Here is a 16397-nt window from a genome sequence, read left to right as displayed (position 1 = left end):
CCATCACTGGGTGAGTGAGTCAGTACAACCCAGTTTGACTCTCTAGAGACATCCACCCGCTCATTCCCAACATTTTGCATCTGAGATACTGAAATTGGAAAGATCCATATGAAAATTCTTTTCAAATTTTACTCTTCCCTTTGATTATGTCCCATATTCCTCCCAAATAGAAAATTTCCCTTTCTTGATCTTATAATATAACCTTAAGCATTTCTAGTGTATACATTTAAAATGTGTACTACACATAGTATATACTATATAAAACGTACATATTTGGCAGATATATAGATATAACGCACATATATATCTTAGTATATAGATATAGCAGAATGTATATTCTCCATTTTATACACAAAATGTATATTATGTTCACCACATATTTATGCATACAAATATATACATGTGTCACCTAGGGCAAATCAGACAGAGTTTCTCAAAACTGTTTCTTTTTTCTCATTAATGATCAGCTAAACCTTTCCCCCACTTATCAATGGGAAGAAAATGCTTGTTTAATTGAAATGAAGTGAAAGTCGCTCAGTCGTGTCCGACTCTTTGCAACCCCATGGACTATACAGTCCATGGAATTCTCCAGGCCAGAATGCTGGAGTGGGTAGCCTTTCTCTTCTCCAGGGGATCTTCCCAACCCAGGGATCAAACCCAGGTCTCTCGCATTGCAGGCAGATTCTTTATCAGCCGAGGCACAAGGGCAAGAAAGTGAAAGTGAAATCATTCAGTGGTGTCTGAGTCTTTGCGACCCCATGGATTGTAGCCTATGAGGTTCCTCCATTCATGAAATTTTCCAGGCAAGAATACTGGAATGTGTTGTCATTTCCTTCTCCAGGGGATCTTCCTGACCCAGGGATCTAACCTGGGTCTCCTGCATTGCAAGCAGACGGTTTTACCGTCTGAGCCACCAGGGAAGCTCCCTGAGCCACATGGGAATCCCACGAATACTGGAGTGGGTAGCCTATCCCTACTTCAATGTATCTTCCCAACCCAGGAATTGAACCAGGGTCTCCTGCATTGCAGGCGGAATCTTTACCAACTGAGCTATGAGGGAAGCCCCTGTGTAACTGACTTAACCAAAGTCTAGTTAAGTTCTCCGTCCACAGCTTAGTGATCTGTGCTCACACCTAAGAGTGGACAAGTGTTGCAGATGAAAACAATCTTCCTAGAAGACTCTTCTGGAATCAGCTGACCACGAGGAGAGACATGTCCTGGTCACATGTCTGATCCCAACTGCTTGTCCCATCCTGTCTCCTCCATCCTTTCCAGCCTTCTTCCTCTTCCCTGAAAAGAAAGATTCCTTACTCTTGAGTTTTCCACACTTGCCAGTCTTGTGGTTGGATCATTCCACTTGTCATTATAATCATTTTGAATAAAGTCTCTTTACCTGAGTCTGGATTTGTTCTTTTACTCTAAATGTCCTCATGTCACAGGTTAGAGAATAAGACATCAGTGAGAATGAGAGGAACCTCTTCCGAAGTTCTTTAAAACCATAGGGACTTTTATTTTTTGAGGCCTGTCTTCAGATAGTTACGTTGCCTATCTACTATTTCCCTCTCGTGCCCAAGATAAACCTCTAAAACACAGTAGAGACATTGGAGCATCTTTCTGCTAAACTTTCTGACAATGTGGTTGATGATAAAGAATATTTGATGGCGATGTGTTAAATTTCTTCTAATGCCCACTGGCCAACTATAACTACATTGGGGTGTCTTACAAAGTTCTGCAAAGAGTAAAACATATTTTGTTTGTGGGATCATCAGATTCAGGGGGTTTTGTTGGTTGGTTGGTTGGTTTTTAATTTTTACAGTGTTGTGCTGGTTTCTGCCATACAACGACGTGAATCAGCCGTAATTTTACATATATCTCCTCCTTCGCGAGCCTCCCTCCCCTCCCCTATCCTACCCCTCTAGGTCATCACAGAGCACCACACTGGGCTCCCTGTGTTATAGAGCACCTTCTCTCCAGCTACTCATTTTACACACGATAGTGTATGTATGTTGATGCTACTTTCTCCATTCGCCCCACTCTCTCCCTCTCCTACTGTGTCCACAAGTCCATTCTCTACAGCTGCATCTCCATTAGGTTCATCTATACCATTTTTCTAGATCCCATAAGTAAAGTGTTAGTTGCTGCATCATGTCCAACTCTTTGCAAACCCATAGACTGTAGCCTGCCAGACTCCTTTGTCCATGGAATTTTCCAGGCAAGAATCCTGGAGTGGGTTGCCCATTCCCTTCTCCAGGGGATCTTCCAGACCCAGGAGACCCAGTCTCCTGCATTAGCAGGCAGATTCTTTACCATGTGAGCCCAAACCCAAAAATCCATCAGTTTCAGTTCAGTCACTCAGTCGTGTCCAACTCTGCGACTCCCTGGACTGCAGCACGCCAGGCTTCCCTGTCTATCACCAACTCCCAGAGCTTGCTCAAGCTTATGTCCATTGAGTCAGTGATGCCATCGAACCATCTCATCCTCTGTCATCCCTTTCTCCTCCCGCCTTCAATCTTCCCCAGCATCAGGGTCTTTTTCCAATGATCCAGTTCTTTATTTCAGGTGGCCAAAGTATTGGAGTTTCAGCTTCAGCATCAGTCCTTCCAACGAACATTCAGGACTGATTTCCTTTAGGATGGACTGGTTTGATATGACCATGCCACCCTGAACGTGGCCAATCTCGTCTGACCTCGGAAGCTAAATCCCATATATATGTGCTATATCAGTTCAGTTCAGTCGCTCAGTCGTGTCCGACTCTTTGCGACCCCATGAATTGCAGCACTCCAGGCCTCTCTGTCCATCACCAACTCCTGGAGTCTACCCAAACCCATGTCCATCGAGTCGGTGATGCCATCCAACCATCTCATCCTCTGTCGTCCCCTTCTCCTCCCGCCCTCAATCCTACCCAGCATGAGGGTCTTTTCCAATGAGTCAACCCTTCGCATGAGGTGGCCAAAGTATTGGAGTTTCAACTTCAACATCACACCTTCCAATGAATACCCAGGATTGATCTCTTTTAGGATGGATTGATTGGATCTCCTTGCAGTCCAAGGGACTCTCAAGAGTCTTTTCCAACACCACACTTCAAAAGCATCGATTCTTCGGCGCTCAGCTTTCTTCACCGTCCAACTCTCACATCCAGACATGACCACTGGAAAAACCATAGCCTCGACTAGACGGACTTTTGTTGGCAAAGTAACGTCTCTGCTTTTAAATATGCTATCTAGGTTGGTCATAACCTTCCTTCCAAGGAGTAAGTGTCTTTTAATTTCATGGCTGCACTCACCATCAGCAGTGATTCTGGAGCCCCCAAAAATAAAGTCTGACACTGTTTCCACTGTTACCCCATCTATTTCCCATGGAGTGATGGGACCAGATGCCATGATCTTAGTTTTCTGAACGTTGAGCTTTAAGCCAACTTTTTCACTCTCCTCTTTCACTTTCATCAAGAGACTCTTTAGTTCTTCTTCGCTTTCTGCCATAAGGGTGGGGTCATCTGCATATCTGAGGTTATTGATATTTCTCCCGGCAATCTTGATTCCAGCTTGTGTTTCTTCCAGCCCAGCGTTTCTCATGATGTACTCTGCATATAAGTTAAATAAGCAGGGTGACAATATACAGCCTTGACATACTCCTTTTCCTATTTGGAACCAGTCCGTTGTTCCATGTCCAGTTCTAACTGTTGCTTCCTGACCAGTATACAGATTTCTCAAGAGGCAGGTCAGGTGGTCTGGTATTCCCATCTCTTTCAGAATTTTCCACAGTTTATTGTGATCCACACAGTCAAAGGCTTTGGCATAGTCAATAAAGCAGAAATAGATGTTTTTCTGGAACTCTCTTGCTTTTTCAAAATGATCCATTGGATGTTGGCAATTTGATCTCTGTTTCCTCTCCCTTTTCTAAAACCAGCTTAACATCTGGAAGTTCATGGTTCACATATTGCTGAAGCCTGGCTTGGAGAATTTTGAGCATTACTTTACTAGCGTGTGAGATGAGTGCAATTCTGCGGTAGTTTGAGCATTCTTTGGCATTTTCCTTCTTTGGGATTGGAATGAAAACTGACCTTTTCCAGTCCTGTGGCCACTGCTGAGTTTTCCATATTTGCTGGTATATTGAGTGCAGCACTTTCACAGCGGTCATCTTTCAGGATTTTAAATAGCTCAACTGGAATTCCATCACCTCCACTAGCTTTGTTCGTAGTGATGCTTCCTAAGGCCCACATCACTTCACATTCCAGGATGTTTGGCTCCAGGTGAGTGATCACACCGTCGTGATTATCTGGGTCGTGAAGATCTTTTTTGTACAGTTCTTCTGTGTATTCTTGCCACTTCTTCTTAATATCTTCTGCTTCTGTTAGGTCTCTACCACTTCTGTCCTTTATTGAGCCCATCTTTGCAAGAAATGTTCCCTTGGTATCTCTAATTTTCTTGAAGAGATCTCTAGTCTTTCCCGTTCTATTGTTTTCCTCTATTTCTTTGCACTGATCGCTGAGGAAGGCTTTCTTATCTCTCCTTGCTATTCTTTGAAACTCTGCATTCAAATAGGTATATCTTTCCTTTTCTCCTTGCTTTTTGCTTCCGGTCTTTTCACAGCTATTTGTAAGGCCTCCTCAGACAGCCATTTTGCTTTTTTGCATTTCTTTTTCTTGGGGATGGTCTTGATCCCTGTCTCCTGTACAATGTCACAAACCTCTGTCCATAGTTCATCAGGCATTCTGTCTATGAGATCTAGTCCTTTAAATCTATTTCTCACTTCCACTGTATAGTCATAAAGGATTTTATTTAGGTCATACCTGAATGGTCTAGTGGTTTTTTCCACTTTCTTCAATTTCAGTCTGAATTTGGCAATAAGGAGTTTAAGATCTGAGCTACAGTCAGCTCCCAGTCATGTTTTTGCTGACTGTATAGAGCTTCTCCATCTTTGGCTGCACAGAATATAATCAGTCTGATTTTGGTGTTGACCATCTGGTGATGGCCATGTGTAGAGTCTTCTCTTGTGTTGTTGGAAGAGGGTGTTTGCTATGACCAGTGCATTCTCTTGGCAGAACTCTATTAGCCTTTGCCCTGCTTCATTCTGTACTCCAAGGCCAAATTTGCCTGTTACTCCAGGTGTTTCTTGACTTCCTACTTTTGCATTCTATGCTAAGTCGCTTCAGTCGTGTCCGACTCTGTGCGACCCCATAGACGGCAGCTCACCAGGCTCCGCCGTCCCTAGGATTCTCCAGGCAAGAACACTGGAGTGGGTTGCCATTTCCTTCTCCATTTGCATTCTAGTCCCCTATAATGAAAAGGACATCTTTTTTGGGTGTTAGTTCTAGAAGGTCTTGTAGGTCTTCATAGAACTGTTCAACTTCAGCCTCTTCGGCGTTACTGGTGGGGGCATAGACTTGAATTACCATAATATTGAATGGTTTGCCTTGAAAACCAACAGAGATCATTCTGGCACTTTTGAGATTGCATCCAAGTACTGCATTTCAGACTCTTTTGTTGACTGTGATGGCTACTCCAATTCTTCTAAGGGATTCTTGCCCACAGTAGTAGATATAATGGTCATCTGAGTTAAATTCACCCATTCCAGTCAATCTTAGTTCACTGATTCCTAGAATGTCGATGTTCACTCTTGCCATCTCCTGTTTGACCTCTTCCAATTTGCCTTGATTCATGGACCTAACATTCCAGGTTCTTATGCAATATTGTTCCTTACAGCATCAAATCTTTCTTCTATCACCAGTCTCATTCGCAACGGGGTGTTGTTTTTGCTTTGGCTCCATCCCTTCATTCTTTCTGGAGTTATTTCTCCACTGATCTCCAGTAGCATATTGGGCACCTACTGACCTGGGGAGTTATCTTTCAGCGACCTATCTTTTTGCCTTTTCATACTGTTCATGGGATTCTCAAGGCAAGGATACTGAACTGGTTGCCATTCCCTTCTCCAGTGGACCACATTCTGTCAGAACTCTCCACCATGACCTGTCTGTCCGTCTTGGGTGGCCCCATACGGCATGGCTTAGTTTCATTGAGTTTGACGAGGCTGTGGTCCGTGTGGTCAGATTGCCTAGTTGTCTGTGACTGTAGTTTCAGTTTGTTTGCCCCCTGATCCCCTCTCTCAGTGCCTACCATCTTACCTGGGTTTCTGTCCAAGTTGCAATTCTTAAATGAATCAATGAGTGAATGAATATAGGTTCACACCTGCATTTTCAATAATCCTGTAAAGTACTGCATTTCTTTCCAGCCAGTCTTCACACAGGTTAACTTGGGAATCATATTTCCTTCTATTCTAGGCTGAGCTGAACATAACCTATATAAAACTTTGTTCTAAATTTTCCAAATCTCCTGTAAATATGTTATCATACTTTGATAATTTAAAAAACTAAAAAATGGAATTAATAATGAGAAGATTTCTTTTCAGAAAGTTGATAGTTCCAGAGAGTTTAACAATGCAAGTCAGAGTTTCAATGACCTTTAATTTTTCCAAAATATCTTGAGGAAGTGAAAAGGGTACTCAGATCATTTTATAAATTTAGAATAATCTGATGTAACTATAATCTGATATGAGTAATGGGAAAGAACAGTACAGGAAAGAAAACTTCATGCAATCTAATTTAAGAACATAGATGTCAATATAAGAGCAAAAAATGAAATAGAATACAGTTTTAGAAACTGAACTTAGTAATGTGATAATATTCATGAAGCATAAGGATTTATTCTAAGAGTACAACGATACACCAAAAAACTATTTAGAGGAACTTGTCATGTTAACAGAATAAACAGAAAATCTATAATGACGCATCAATAGATTCAAAACAAATGAAACAAAATTCTGTAACTATTAATGATGTCAAATAAAACTCTTAGAAACCACTCACTGATGGGTACAAGCTTAACCTCATAAAGTGCAACAATGAAAAACATCCAGCAAGATGGCTTCTTTACTGATAAGTCTTTGGAAGGAATTCTATTACATTAATAGCAAATAAGAATGGCTGTCATCACCCTTAGCCAATTTTCTGTTGCAGGATTTGAAATTTTTGCATTTACTCCACACACACACACATAGACAGACAGACAGACAGACACACACACACACACACACACACAGAGCTGGAGCAGGTTTGCAGCTTGGGGATTCAAAAAGGGGATAGAATGTTTTTCTTTTTTTTAAGACTCTCTAAGAAATTTTAGGAACACTTTTTTGTTCTGGGATTCATGGCACCTTGAAGGGGTGATGATATTTCCTCCTTCAAGAGAATGACTCACCATCCCAAACGCCTTCAACCACAAGGACGGGCAGTGCCTCCTGGAGCTGGAAGGGAGGGGGCTTTGGGGCAAGCTTGCCCAGTGGCTCTGGACTGGCAGCCCACCATCCGCTTGCTCTGCCTCCCTTGTAACTTGGCTTCATCCTCAGTTGGGAGGACGTGGAGCAGACCTCTCCCACCTCCCTTGCAGCCAGACCTTCCCTGTCTCTTCACCTGGGGACACGCTCATTCTCGCACCATCACCAGGACGGGGAGCTTCCTGGGGACACTCACACCACCTCCTTCACCACTGAGGCCAGTTCTCAGAGCTGGTTCTGGGGTCAGCTTCTCCCAAGGCCTGTGGCACACGCAAGGGGAACAGACACTGAATAAACCTGTGGTTCCGGGGAGGCAGCTTACAAAATGCCCAGCAGACCCTTCAGCTCCTCCCTGAGAATAAAAGCATGGTCACTGAGAAGGAGACGATGCCTATCCATGGGACGGTCTAGAAAGAGAGCAGCTGGGAAGATCTGACGGAGTGGGAGGCACTCAAGGGGCCTGGGAGCCAGGTGCAGCCACCCAGTGCCTCTCATGGAGAGGAGAGGAGAGGTGTGCAGAGGAGCAGCCCACAGGGAAGGGGCTTAGAAGCAAGGAGACCAGGCTTGTTTAGGAACCTCAGAGACCAGGCATGAGCTTTGGGACAAACATCTGAGGGACGGAAGTCCTCAAAAGCTGCTGTTACCCCAAAAATTTTCTCCAGAGGGTGTTGTGAATTTAGGAACCTAAGGCTCTGATTTCTGAGTGCCCCTGGAAAAAAAGTCTGCTTCCCCCCCCCTCCCCCAGGCAGCCACAGCCCTGCATGGACACTGCCGGGGAGGACAGCAGGCCTGATGTGGGATGACGTAGGATGAAGACAGGCTGCTTGGGCTGGGATGTAAGAGGAGGAACTGCCTTCTCGCCATGCTTCCCGCGTTCCCTCCTTCCAGGCACTTCCATCCATGGGCAGCTCCTTGACCTCTCCACAGACCAGGGCCAGGGCATATTCTGTGTGTAGTGGACTGTGAAAGGAATCTGGAAATGATTAGGAAAGGGAGATTCTAGATGGAAGGGGAACTGTGAGGAATTATTGCATGTTACCACAGTCACAACCAGCGAGCTTCACCACTGGCACAGAACCAGCATTGTTTTCTGAGAGGGAGACCCTGTCTAATCAGCCTCCTCCTCTATTCAAGAGCCAGGAGAGCTTGAGTGACCACATGGCTCAGGCAGCTTCCCTGGGCTCTGCTTGAGGCGAAATGTTTCTCCCACTGTGAACCCATTAGGGCTTCTGTAAAGAAAGATATGACTTAGAAAGAACAGGAAGTTTCTACAACCCATAAGGAAAAGTAAGTGATGCAATAGTAATAGAAACTGGCCCAAAGATATGCACAAACAGGCATTTCACGAAAGGCCTACAGCTGAGCTAGAGACATATGGAAAAGAGACCAAACTTACTGAAAGTTGGAGAAATGCACATTTTAAAAGATGTTTTATGAGCATTTCTAATCTGCAAGGAATTCTAAAAAATGCAATAAAATTCAGAGTTGCTTACCGTCAAGAATATGGACATCGTGTTCTCCTGGTTGGTGTGTAATTGTAATGGTCCTTGAAAGGCAATTGACCTGCTGTTCCTTTAAATGGGAGAATGACTTCCATTGTATAGACAGACCATGTTTAATTTATGCATTCAACGATGGATAGATGGACATTTGGGTTTTTACCACTCTTTGATATGAATAAGGCAACTATGAATATTCATACACAGTATTCTGTGCGGACATGTTTTCATTTCCTTGGATAAATACCTGATAGAAAGTTGGCTTATATATCCTCCATGTGTTGAGATTCTGATGCATGTTTTCAACAAGGAGCTCTTCTGGGTTCTTATAAATGTAACACCCTCACTAATCTGAACCATGTGGGCCTTGGCATAAATATAGAACAAATGTCAACATGTGCACACCTTTCTCCCTTGTGGTCACACCACACACCGGCTGACATGTACTCCAGCTGCCCCACCAATTCTGACCCACACCTGGAACAGACGAGGGGCTGTTTACCTGCCTCTGCTCTGAGTGACACAGGGGGGCTCTTAAGACCAGGCAGCCAGGACGTCAGACTGGTCCTGCTTCTGCCACTGGCACCCTGGGATGTGGGCAAGTCCCTTGGTCTCTCTGGGTCTCAGTTCCTCTCCATCCAAGTCATAGTGAGGTTTATGAAGTAGCTAGAAGTGGACATGCTGTAGCTGAACCCAAGGGAAGAGGGCCCTGCAAACAGGGCATCCTGGTGGTCTGTGGCTAATTTGTCAGCCTTCATCGAGGACCACAAAGACGGGGGAGGGAGAGAAGAAACAGGCCATCACTTCCCAGTCTGGGTGGAAAAGGACACAGAAAGTCTCTGATAGAGACACGGGGGAGCAGCAGGCACCCCCTTCTCCTCGAGAACCCGGGGCTCCCACAGCCCCGCAGTGAGGGAGGAGCTCAGCTCTCAGCGGCTGTGTGTATATAGCCCCAGGCCTCAGGGGCCAGGCTCACTGCTGAGGCTGCTGCCAGGCTGCGAAGATGAAGCTGTCCAGCGCCATCTCTTGGGCCTTGCTGCTCAGCACAGGTAAAGCCTGGCCCCCAGCCCCTTGCCCCCGGGCCTCTCTGCTTCCTGTTCAACCTAGAGATTCTGTGCAGTTCTCTTGTTGCCATGGAATAGGGTCTGCAAGCTACCCTCCTCCAAGGAGATGCTGCCTTCAGCCTGGTCTGGAGGGGAGGGTCCAGCAGGACGGCCATGATCCAGGGCTGAACATACAATGACTCTTAAACATTTTCTGGGCTCTTCCTCCTTGTTCTGACATGTGTTTTCTGGGCCCCCTGCCTCCCCTCTACCTCAGCCTTATGCCAACATCCCCTGGGATGCCCGGTGGGACAGCCAGTCCTCAGTCCAGACCTGGATGAGGTGAACCAGTCATGGGCAGCTTTGCAAGGGTCTTGGAAGTGTGATGGTGTGGGGGTTGTAGGTGGGACTGATTGGAGGGGGCATCCAAGGGGTAACGGGGGTCCCTGCAGAAGCCCCTGGACAGATGGGGTGCTCAGCATCTGCCCCCAGGGAGGGCCACTTGGCAGCAACACAAGCTCTGGGATGACCCGCAGGAGCAGCAGCTCCCAGCAGGGCTGAGGACGTCCTGACGGGGGTCTTAGCCCTGCAGGGGGCTGAGCGCTGGGTCTGCAGTGAACACAGAGGGACCCATGGGGATTCTCGGAGCTGGAGGGAAAGAAGAGGATGGCTGTGCCTTCAGGGAAGCCTCTGTCTCCTTCCTCCTTGCTCTCTGTGGGTCTTACTCTGTCCCGCCCCCTTCTCTGTGCTTTTCTGCTCCAGCTCCTCTTTTCATCCACCCACACTCTCCTCCCCTGCTCCCCTGCAGGCAACTGTGCTCATGACTCAGAGCTGAGTGGAGGAAAGACAGAATTGTGCTGTCAGTGTGTGAGCCCAGATCCCTCTCAGCATTTATCCCAGTCTCCTGTGATCAGGACTTTCCTGATCTCCCTGGTCTGGGAGTGTGGGGGTGGGGAAGGGGAGCCCTGCTCCTGGGACACTTTGTGGGCACCTTGTAGGTAGAAATGGGTCCATCAGATCCCTTCCTGCATCTGCTGTTTCTCAAGCGCCATCAGTTCAAATCAACAGATCAGAATGGCGTGCTTTGGGGTGAACTCCTCCAAGGGGCTGCTTGTTCCCTTGCTTCAAAGCCAGGACCTCAGATTCTAGATCAGAGGAGGTCACTGTACGTGCGCGTCCATGATGGGAAGATGTGTGATTCTGCCCTTGACATCTGCTTTCAGAGAAACCTTGATTTGTATTTTCCAGAGCAGACGGGATGGATGCCCCATCCATCCATGGAGGGTGGGGAGGTTTCCTTTGTGGCCCCCAATCCTATGCCACTTCGGTACTCAGGATGGGCAGCTGGAGACGGACCCCAGGGTCCTGGCTGACATCTCTGGTCACATAGCTTCCAGAGCGCTTGTTGATTTCGATTTACTGAGGAAAGCAGTGTCTATGGGAAAGGAAATGAATGTGGTGGGAGGCTGACAGTGGCAGGGAGTGTAGTGGACAGCCTCTCTGGGCTGGACACTGAGCTGTGTGCACGTGAACGGTCCTCTGGGACCAAGGAGGCTGTTACTATTAAATTTCCAGTTTACAGGCGCATGGGCTGAGGTTTGTGACAATAAATGCCATGTCTAAAGCCATCCAGCTCTCATCCGAGCTGCACTGAGCCCCAGGGCCATCTGATTCCTGCGCTGTCTGTGCCCACTGGTCACATCATGAGGACAAACCAGGGGTACATCAACGGTGGAGCCTGAGGGGCTGAATCAGCCCCCTTGACCCAAGCCCCGGACTCAGTTCCCTGATGCAGTGAAACTTCATAAATTCAGATGGTTCAGTTCTCTCCAGTGGAAAATCGATTTCATTTTGTTCAACCTCAAATTGGTCAATGACCTCAGTAAAAAATTGTCCAAACAGTTCACGTTCATTAGAGTGATGAAAGGTCTTGTTGTGACCAGGTTGGAGAGGTTTCTCAGGAGAGGGTCTTAAAATGCTCAGACTGGGAAATTCCTGGGGAAATCAGGACAGGTGGGTCAGCATCCCGAGTGCTGACCTCTAATTGGCTCCGGAATGGGGGCATCGCAGGAGACATGGTGGAATTGGAGGGATGAGGAGAAAGCAGCTGGATGAGGGAGTCTTGGAGGTGGAGCGCCAGACCTTCATGCTGCCCTGCCCCTATGAGACCAGGTTCGTCCTGGGGACAAGGACAGCCATGCTTTTCTGTCTGTGCTCTGCACCTCCCCGGAGACGCAGCTCTTCTCCACATTGTCTATGCGAGAGGCTTGACTCTTCCGTAACTTCTACCTTGTCATCTTGAATTTCTGGTTTTTTTTGTTTGTTTTTTTCTTTCAGCCACATTGGATTCAACTGACGTGCTTCCCTGTAAGTGCACAGATATTATTTCATCCTTTTCTGCTCATCACACAGAGAAGTGCTTGGGGGTTGCAGTTTCAATAGCTCTCCTGGAACCACTAGTACCGCTTTACCATTTTGGTCAAAGGAACTTGGCATTTCCGGATCTGACCGTTGGCCTCGGTTTTAACAGTCCTTAGGGTCCCATATCCCTGACCTCTCATGACTCCCAGCGTGTTCCTCCTCCCCTCGCCGCCTTTCCTCCTCCACAGCCCAAGAGCCTCCCCTGCCCTTCTAGGGCATTCCCCTGCCTCCACAACCTCACCAGGCAGGGGTGGGGTGGGACTACCTCTCCACAGCACAGGTGTCCCAGAATGACGGAGCCGCCTCCAATGGCCGGAGCCTGGAGGGCTGAGGGGCATCACTGTGTCCAGGCAGAGGGTGTGCTGGCAGCAGGAGGGGTGCTGGGCAGAGGGACAGGCTTCCACCTGATGAGAGGGCTGATTGATGATAGATGATTGATCGATTGATGATCGATCGATTTCCCTGGTGACTTCTGGCCCAGGTGCTTGCTGAGCATTTTTTACAAATAGGAAGTCTTTTGATTATAAACACCCCTGAGGAAAGTACTGTCTTTATCTTCACTTGATGAAAAATGTTTCATCATGCAAGTGTGAAGTTCTTCTATTTTCAGGTGTCAGAACAAATTGCAGTAACGTGTGTGTGGGTTTGCTATAATCTGCAGAGTACAAGATAAGATTCACTTTTGGGGAACTCCAGGTTTAGACCCTGGAGGTTCCTTGGTGATTGGCGGAAGGGGAAGTTAGGACCAAGTACGGTGGTGTGGCGCTGAGGGGTGGTACCCTCCCCACCGGCCTGGTGCTGCTCCTGGGCACCTGGAATTCTCTCTTCAGTTAAAGATAAAAGTTTGTGTGGGGGCCTTTATGAAGAGGAATATGGAGTGATCTACCCCTATGTGGGACTGCATACGGAATGCCTCTGGATCATCAAGATGGACCCAGGTTACAAAATTCTTTTGGAAGTACACAATCTCCAGTAAGTGCTCTTTGCTGATGTTGTGGTTTTATGGGAAGGTGTCCCTCTTTGCCTCTTCCCGTTCCCCCTGCACCACCCAGCACACACATCTGGATATATCCTGACCCCAGCTCACGCCTGCTGATGACCCTGCGTGGCTCCCTGCCCTCTGTGTAAAGCTTACCCTCCTTGCATGGCTTTCAGATCCTTCCATAGGACCCCTGATCTCCCCTCCCTTATAACCTCCTCTCCCCTCTGCCCCCTCTCTGAGCTGAGCCAGCACACACTGAGCTGTGGACCCACCAGACTGTTGGGCAGCTCTGAGCCTTTGCTCACACTGTCCCCTCTGCCTGGAAGGCACCTTCCACCTCTCCCAGACTCACCACCTGCTGCTTAGGGCCCTCATTTCCTAGTTCACGATTCCACTGGAGGAAGAACGTTTCCACCACACCTGAAACCCCTGACTCTGTCCACAGCTGGGCAGATCTTTCTCAGATTTGTGCCCCATCCATTAATCCGTGCAAAACTCTGGGGGAATTGACAGCATACCATCACTCCTGCTTATGTCTAAATTTGCTCTAGAGAAAGCAGCCTAATCTTTGGGGGGTCAGGGAATAATTTTTTAACTAATGAATGAATAAATGAATGAATGAACCATTGAAAGAAAGAAAGAATAAATGAATGCTAATGGGAAAAGTGAACGAAATGATGTGGCAACAGAAAGCATTTCCAATGTAGCAATACATTACAGCCCTTCTATAACAGGCTAGTCTTCATAGATTCTAACACAGAAGCCACATTTCCACAGCTGGCCACATGTGGTCCAGGGTGGTGGTTGAGACAGGTGATGTTATCTTGTGACTGAATGCCCTGTCCCTCCAGACCTTCTATGAGGTCAGGTCTCCCACTAGTTGGAGGAGCTGCTCCGTGTGAGGAGGACAACCTGGAGATGCCTGCCCCACAGCAGGGCTCAGACCATCTACCCAAACCACACCCCAGGGCTTAAGGAGGCAGACATTTCCTGCATCATATTTCTATTATGGGCAGAGGGATAGATTATATGGAAAACTCCCCCTGGTTGACCTCTTCACTTTTGCAGAGATTTATTTTTGTTCTCACTGTCCTTGGCACCAAGGAAGGAATCAGTCTAAGAGCAAACTAACTAAACAGGGGAGGGTGCAGCTAACTAACTAAAAGTTAGCTAAACTAACTTAGAGAGTGTCAAGTGTGTGTCCTGGTGAGATGTCCCTTCTGTGTCTCATTTTAGCCCAGAGAGGCTCCAATCTCCCTCCTGGGTGGGACACATGCTGACGGCTGAGAAAGGAAGACAGGGTGGGGTCAGGTCTGATGGGCAGGGGAAGGAGACGGAGACCTCAGCAGGAGTGTGACAACCCGTGTGTGCACTTTGCCCACAGCAGGGAGAGCTGGACGCCCCTCTCACCTCTGCAGGTCCTGGAAGCCAAGAGAGGGTCCTGGGCCCCCTGTGCTAGGGGTACAGAGGGTGAACCAGGAGTGGAGTCACACACTCATATCTGAGCCTCACCTGACTCTGTGCTTGTCCAAGGAAACGGTCCTCAGGGTTGGCCATACTGTCCTCCAGTGGGTCCTGATCCCAAAGGCCTGGGTGGGCTTCCCTGAGCCATCAGTGGGGCTTCCCAGGAGATGTGGAGTCATGAGAGGGGAGGGTCCTGGGTGACTCCCCTCTCCAGAAGGGTGAGTCTCCTTCCCTGTGGGCATCAAGCCTGAGAAGTCTGGTGAGCAAAGCTATGTGATTGGATCGGGTCCAGGCGGGGAGGCTGCCTGCCAGAGGGACCACGGTTCCAAAGGCTGATGCCGGCTTTTTCCTCTGCTCCAACAGCCTCAACTGTGATAAAGAGTCTCTGGAGATTATAGATGGGCCACCAGAATCTTCTAGCTCATGGAAGATTTGTGAAGCTTCATACGTGGAATACGGATCTTCTACCAATATTATGACTGTCAAGTACACAAGAAACCCCAACCACCCAGTCTCTGCCTACTTACTAATTTTCTATCGTGTGTGGTAGGGTAGGTTTTAGAGAGCAGAGACCTGCTGCTGTGCCCTCCCCTGTCCGTGAATGGTTCCATGGGAGCTAGATGTGTGGTATTTGTGTGACTGTTGAAATAAACTTGACCATTACTGGGTGAGTGACAGGCAGGGTGACCCACTGAGGCTCTCCAGAATCATCCACCAGTTCCATCCCAGCCTTTCTGAAAACTCTGGATTTTTGAGTTGGAAAGTCCTGATATGAAAGTTCTTTTAAAAATTTTATTTTTCATCTTGATGATGTGAAAATTTCCTCCCAAATGTAAAATTTTCCTTCTTGATCTTTTTAAAATCCCTTTGGCATTTTCCAATAAACTTATTTTAAATTTGAGGTACAGATAGTATCGCGTGTTTGTGCTCAGTTGTGTCCGACTCTTTGCGACCCCATGGACTGTTGACTGCCAGGCTCCTCTGTCCATGGAGTCTTACAGGCAAGAAAACTGGAGTGGGTTGCCATTTCTTCCTCCAGAGGATCTTCCTGACCCAGGGATTGAACTTGCATCCCCTGTGTCTCCTTCATTGCAAGTGGATTCTTTACCATTGAGCCATCAGGGAATATACAGTACATAGATATAAGGTCTATAGGTGTATAGTAAATATGTAGATATATAGCAGATACATATATATACATATATATATATACACACATATATATGTACGTATACATATATATGTATATTAGTATACTAACAGAAATTTGTGTTCATTATATAGGTGTTATGCAGGTATATAGATACATATGTAACCCAGAGGAAACAAGACACAGTCCTCAAAATTGCTTTTTTCCTCATTAATGTTTTGCTGAAATTTTCCCCCACTTATCAGTTGGAAGAAAATGCTTATTGATTTGACTTACCCAAAGTCTATTTAAGCTGCTCTCCATCCCAGAGATTAGTGACATTTGCCTCATGCCTAAGAGTGGGCAAGCATTGCAAATGGAAACAACGGTCCTTGCAGATTTCAGGAATCAGCTGAGCAAGAGGAGAGACGTCCACTGCTCACCTGTCTGATCACATATTGACCCCATCCCTCCCTCTGTGTCTGTCCCAGTCATCTGTCTCCTCCATGGAAGGAAAGACTTCTTACTTC

The 16397-nt window shown here is 47.0% G+C and overlaps 1 protein-coding gene across 1 annotated transcript; it reads left to right on the top strand.

The window, feature by feature from the left end:
- Positions 1 to 9502: 9502 nt before the first annotated feature.
- Positions 9503 to 15639, top strand: LOC145539411 (spermadhesin Z13-like). Its single transcript, XM_081573456.1, has 4 exons — positions 9503 to 9877; positions 12209 to 12238; positions 13123 to 13264; positions 15102 to 15639. The coding sequence occupies exons 1-4, from the start codon at positions 9832 to 9834 to the stop codon at positions 15286 to 15288; spliced, it is 405 nt and encodes a 134-aa protein (XP_081429582.1). The 5' UTR covers positions 9503 to 9831; the 3' UTR covers positions 15289 to 15639.
- Positions 15640 to 16397: the final 758 nt, after the last annotated feature.

Source organism: Giraffa tippelskirchi, chromosome 2 (assembly GCF_054371585.1).
Source record: "Giraffa tippelskirchi isolate mGirTip1 chromosome 2, T2T-mGirTip1v1.2.pri, whole genome shotgun sequence".
Taxonomy (NCBI): domain Eukaryota; kingdom Metazoa; phylum Chordata; class Mammalia; order Artiodactyla; family Giraffidae; genus Giraffa; species Giraffa tippelskirchi.
The sequence above is the reverse complement of the archived record's forward strand: the minus strand, read 5'-3'. Positions and strand labels throughout refer to the sequence as shown.